This window comes from Lathyrus oleraceus, chromosome 5 (genome assembly GCF_024323335.1).
Source record: "Lathyrus oleraceus cultivar Zhongwan6 chromosome 5, CAAS_Psat_ZW6_1.0, whole genome shotgun sequence".
Taxonomy (NCBI): domain Eukaryota; kingdom Viridiplantae; phylum Streptophyta; class Magnoliopsida; order Fabales; family Fabaceae; genus Lathyrus; species Lathyrus oleraceus.
The window spans coordinates 228,182,185-228,187,122 of NC_066583.1; the positions used below are offsets into that span (position 1 = coordinate 228,182,185).

General features: G+C 36.9%; 1 protein-coding gene across 1 annotated transcript; it reads left to right on the forward strand.

Annotated features, from left to right (window-relative positions):
* Positions 1-208: 208 nt before the first annotated feature.
* Positions 209-3,026, forward strand: LOC127083179 (serine hydroxymethyltransferase 4). The gene is made up of 4 exons (XM_051023426.1): positions 209-1,030; positions 1,774-2,164; positions 2,249-2,350; positions 2,497-3,026. Exons 1-4 carry the CDS (start codon positions 353-355, stop codon positions 2,739-2,741), a joined length of 1,416 nt encoding a protein of 471 aa, XP_050879383.1. The 5' UTR covers positions 209-352; the 3' UTR covers positions 2,742-3,026.
* Positions 3,027-4,938: the final 1,912 nt, after the last annotated feature.

The following is a 4,938-nucleotide window of genomic DNA, read 5'->3' on the forward strand; positions in this document are numbered from 1 at the left end:
TGTCACCAACTTACTCGGAGAGATTAAACTTAACTTAACCACAGTTTCACATCCAAAATTTCCTTTACTCTAAAATGAGACAAGGACTTAAACCACACTTTATATCGACGTCACATGCAGATTTTCCTACATCACTCTCAAAGAACCTAATCCACCAAATCCTAAACCAAGTAGTAAAAGAAAAAGCGAAAAAGGATATAATTGTACATTCATTATTCAATTCAACCGCTAAGAAATCTTTTAAAAGGAACACCCAGCACCTAAAATCAGATGTACAAAAACCACAACACAAACAAAGGCACACACCAGTGACACCACCACTCTTTGTGCTATTTACTCTGTTGTTGTGATAATGGATCCGGTTAGCGAGTGGGGAAACACGCCGTTAGTTACGGTAGACCCAGAAATCCACGATCTAATCGAAAAAGAGAAACGCCGTCAATGCCGCGGAATCGAACTCATAGCCTCCGAAAATTTCACCTCCTTCGCCGTCATCGAGGCTCTCGGAAGCGCCCTCACTAACAAATACTCCGAAGGAATGCCCGGTAACCGTTACTACGGCGGTAACGAGTTCATCGACCAGATCGAAAACCTCTGCCGCTCACGCGCTCTCGAGGCTTTCCACCTCGACGCCGCAAGTTGGGGCGTTAACGTTCAGCCTTACTCCGGTTCTCCGGCAAATTTTGCCGCCTACACGGCTGTGCTTCAGCCTCATGACCGTATCATGGGACTGGATCTGCCTTCCGGTGGACATTTGACTCATGGATACTATACTTCCGGTGGGAAGAAGATCTCGGCGACTTCGATCTACTTTGAGAGTTTGCCGTATAAGGTGAATTCGACTACGGGGTTTATTGATTACGATAGGTTGGAGGAGAAGGCTTTGGATTTTAGACCTAAGTTGATCATTTGTGGTGGTAGTGCTTACCCTAGAGATTGGGATTATGCGAGGTTTAGACAAGTTGCTGATAAGTGTGGTGCGCTTTTGCTTTGTGATATGGCTCACATCAGTGGCCTAGTTGCTGCTCAGGTATGAATTCTTTCTATTATTTCTACATGGATCTATCTCATAGTGATAGGATTAGGAAGATAAAATAACAAATCTGCAATTTTTGTTCATGTTTCATGGATGACAATGGAGTGTATATTCTTGATTATTATTGTTATTTGCTAGATCTGATTAGAAAGCCTTGTTATAATATAATAATATGGAATTTAGATTTATGTCAAAATATAATTTCGTGTTATAATATTGGTGATCTTATAATAAGACAATAATAATAAGGTTTATATATTTTTGTTTGATTTAGTATTGAAGTACATGAATTTTGCTTTGTATTTTTGTTTTGATACATGTAATTTATGTAATAGCTAGACTATTGTATTTTTGTTCTTGAGATATGGTTCATAGGAAGATTAATTTAAACATGGGCATGTATTTCTAGATTCAAACTAATCGATACGGATCAAAAGTTAGGGATTTAGGCCCCTTAAGCAAATTGTCAGGAGTTCGATCAATAGGTTTTTGCATATCGATTAAATTCACTTCTTGTATGCGCTACAGATTCTGTATCATAGATTAGTCACAGCTAAACAGTTGTGTAAACTTCGGCCCTATATCATGGATCATAATTTTTATATAAAAAATATATTTAAACTTAATGATATAGATATTTTAAGCTCAGTGATTGAGTTTTTTCATTGAATATGCTTATAGACATGACTTTTGATGTTTTAATTTAAGATTTTGAGTTTCTTTTTTTGTGGATACAGGAAGCTAATAATCCCTTTGAGTTCTGTGACATTGTCACAACAACAACCCATAAGAGCTTAAGGGGTCCTAGGGCCGGAATGATCTTCTACCGGAAGGGACCTAAGCCACCAAAGAAGGGTCAGCCCGAGAATGCAGTTTATGATTTTGAAGACAAAATCAACTTTGCTGTTTTCCCCTCCCTTCAGGGTGGTCCTCACAACCACCAGATTGGTGCCCTTGCTGTTGCTTTGAAACAGGCCACAACACCCGGGTTCAAGGCATATGCCAAGCAAGTTAAGGCCAATGCAGTTGCACTTGGAAATTTCTTGATAAGCAAGGGATACATTCTTGTCACCGGAGGAACTGAAAATCATCTTGTCTTGTGGGATCTCCGTCCTCTTGGCTTGACCGGTAAACTAATTTGCAAGCTCATTGGTTTTTGATTGTTCAAAGTTGGGCCACCAATTTGTTGATGCAATTTTCATACTCTTGCAGGTAATAAGGTGGAAAAACTTTGTGACCTCTGTAACATTACTGTGAACAAGAATGCTGTTTTTGGCGATAGCAGTGCCTTGGCCCCTGGAGGAGTAAGGATTGGTAAGAGCTCCTATATATATATGGAGACTTTTTTATTGAGAACTTAATTGTTCATACACAGACACTATATAGAAACAAGTGTTGTTTAATGCATAATATGTAACGTCATTTTGCACAAGTTGTTGAGTGGAGCTTTTTGTTAACAGGTGCCCCAGCTATGACTTCTAGGGGATTGGTTGAAAAGGACTTTGAGCAGATTGGTGAGTTTCTTCACCGTGCAGTAACTCTGACACTAGAGATTCAAAAGGAATATGGCAAACTTTTGAAGGATTTCAACAAGGGTTTGGTGAACAACAAAGCTATTGAAGACCTCAAAGCTGATGTTGAGAAGTTTTCAGCCTCATTTGATATGCCTGGGTTCCTAGTATCCGAGCTGAAGTACAAGGATTAAGCTGAGTGTGCAAGTTGGGAAGTGGAGATAAATGCTCTCATTTTGGATGTCACAGGCTAATTCGATTGCTTTTGGTTCAATTTTAAGTTCGTGTATGTTGTTATGTGTCTATCCTGGTATCGTATTTTCTTAAGAAAAATATGATACCATTATTTTTTACAAATATCTGTTTAATGAAACAAAAGAATGTATTCTATTTACCTGTTACACCTACTATCTCTGTATTATGCCAAACGCCAACTTAAAAGTTTGTTGAATTTTAATGAAAAAGAATTTTCTGATTCATATAGTAGTTAAAATATTCAAATGTATTGGAGGGTTTCATCTTTTGATCTTTGAACTGCGCCAAAAATAATCAGTTTGATGTGACATTTTGTTCCATCTACATTTAAGTGTCTTATTGAAGGAAATTTTTTCCCTATATCCCATCAACTATTACCTATCCTTGTATTATAACATTTTGGACCAAAATGCCCTCGTAAATAAGTTATATTTCTAAATTTTTTATTTTTACTTCACTTTCGCTTCAAGTCTTTCAAAAACACACATTTTATCTCTGCAAATCAGAACTCATCATAATTACTTTTATAATGCAAGCCTTATTCATAACCTCTAAACTTCCTAGCCCTAAGTTCCAATGTGATTCAAGCGGGTCAGCCAAGAACCGAAAGGTTTTGTTTACACAAAAAAGTTATGTCAAGCTGTGTTAGGGTCGTCACATATTGCAAAGCTCATGAACCAGAAGATTTTGTTTACACAAAAAAGTTATGTCAAGCCGTGTTAGGGTCGTCACATATTGCAAAGCTCATATTGTTGATTTGTACATGTCTGAATCAGGTAACACATTAATACCATGTTTTTCTTTTAACCAAGTTCCAATGTGATTCAAGCGGGTTAGCCATGAACGGAAAGCTTTTGTTTACACAAAAAAGTTATGTCAAGCCGTGAGGGTCGTCGCATATTGCAAAGCTCATATTGTTGATTAGTACATGTCTGAATCAGGTAGCACATCAATACCATGTTTTTTTTAAACTTGTACTGACTGAATATGGGAGTGTTCACACCATTAACACTTGCCATGTCGACTTTACCAAGCAAGTATTTGATATATTTTGTTTGTGTTAGCTACATGGAATACTTATATGCCAAGAAAATATTTCGAGATATCAAGTTTTTTTTAGAGCAAATTTGTCATGCAATTTGGTAATGAGATCATGGATTAATGTAGAGGAAGTCCCAATCAGTAGAATATCATCCACATACACTAAAGCATACAAGGTGACCCTTTTATGGTTAAAGACAAAAAGAGAATGGTCAGACTTACTATATGAGAACCAAAACTAAATCAAACATTGATGTAGTTTCTCATACCAAGCCCTTAGAGCATGTTTCAATCCATATATGGATTTCTTCAATTTGAATACTAGGGTTGCATTGGTGTCAACGAAGCTAGGAGATTGTTGCATATAAATCTCTTCTTGAAGATCTCCATTAAGGAAAATATTGTTAATATCAACTTGTTGAACTTCCATTTGTAGGTGATAGCCAAAGAGAGAATGTTTCTAATGGTTGTTGGTTTCACCACATGTGAAAGTGTTTCATGAAAGTCAAACATTTGTTGTTAATGTAACCCTTTAGTAACTAACCATGCCTTATACTTATTTACATTTCCATCTCGATTCTCCTTGACTTTGAACATTCACTTGCATCCTATATATTTCATATGAGGAGGAAGCGTTGACAAAGTCCAAGTTCCATTTTTCAATAATGACTCATACTCAAATTTTCTGGCTTTATACCACTCAGGATGAGAAAATGCTTGTTTGGTAGATCTAGTTTTAGTGTTGACAAAAAAGGATTTAGGTTTGAATTTGCCTGTTTTAGCTCTAGTGAGCATATGATGATTATTGACTAAAAGGTTGGTTTATTGAGATTGAGTGTGAAAGGAAGGAACAAAGAAGTAATGAACTTACTTTATTGGTCTTGTGAGAAGGTGGAATTGTTTTCCTTATTTTATGGTTGCTTACGTATGAGGTCATTGATAGACTATGGTGACTTGGACTTATGTAAACATGGGATGTGATAGGTAGGTGTACTTGAAGCTTACTAAAAAGTATTAGACACATGTGATGGTTCAGAGGGGTGCCTCATAAGTAAACCATGATATTGCTCTATGTGGATAGGTTGGTCTTGGCTA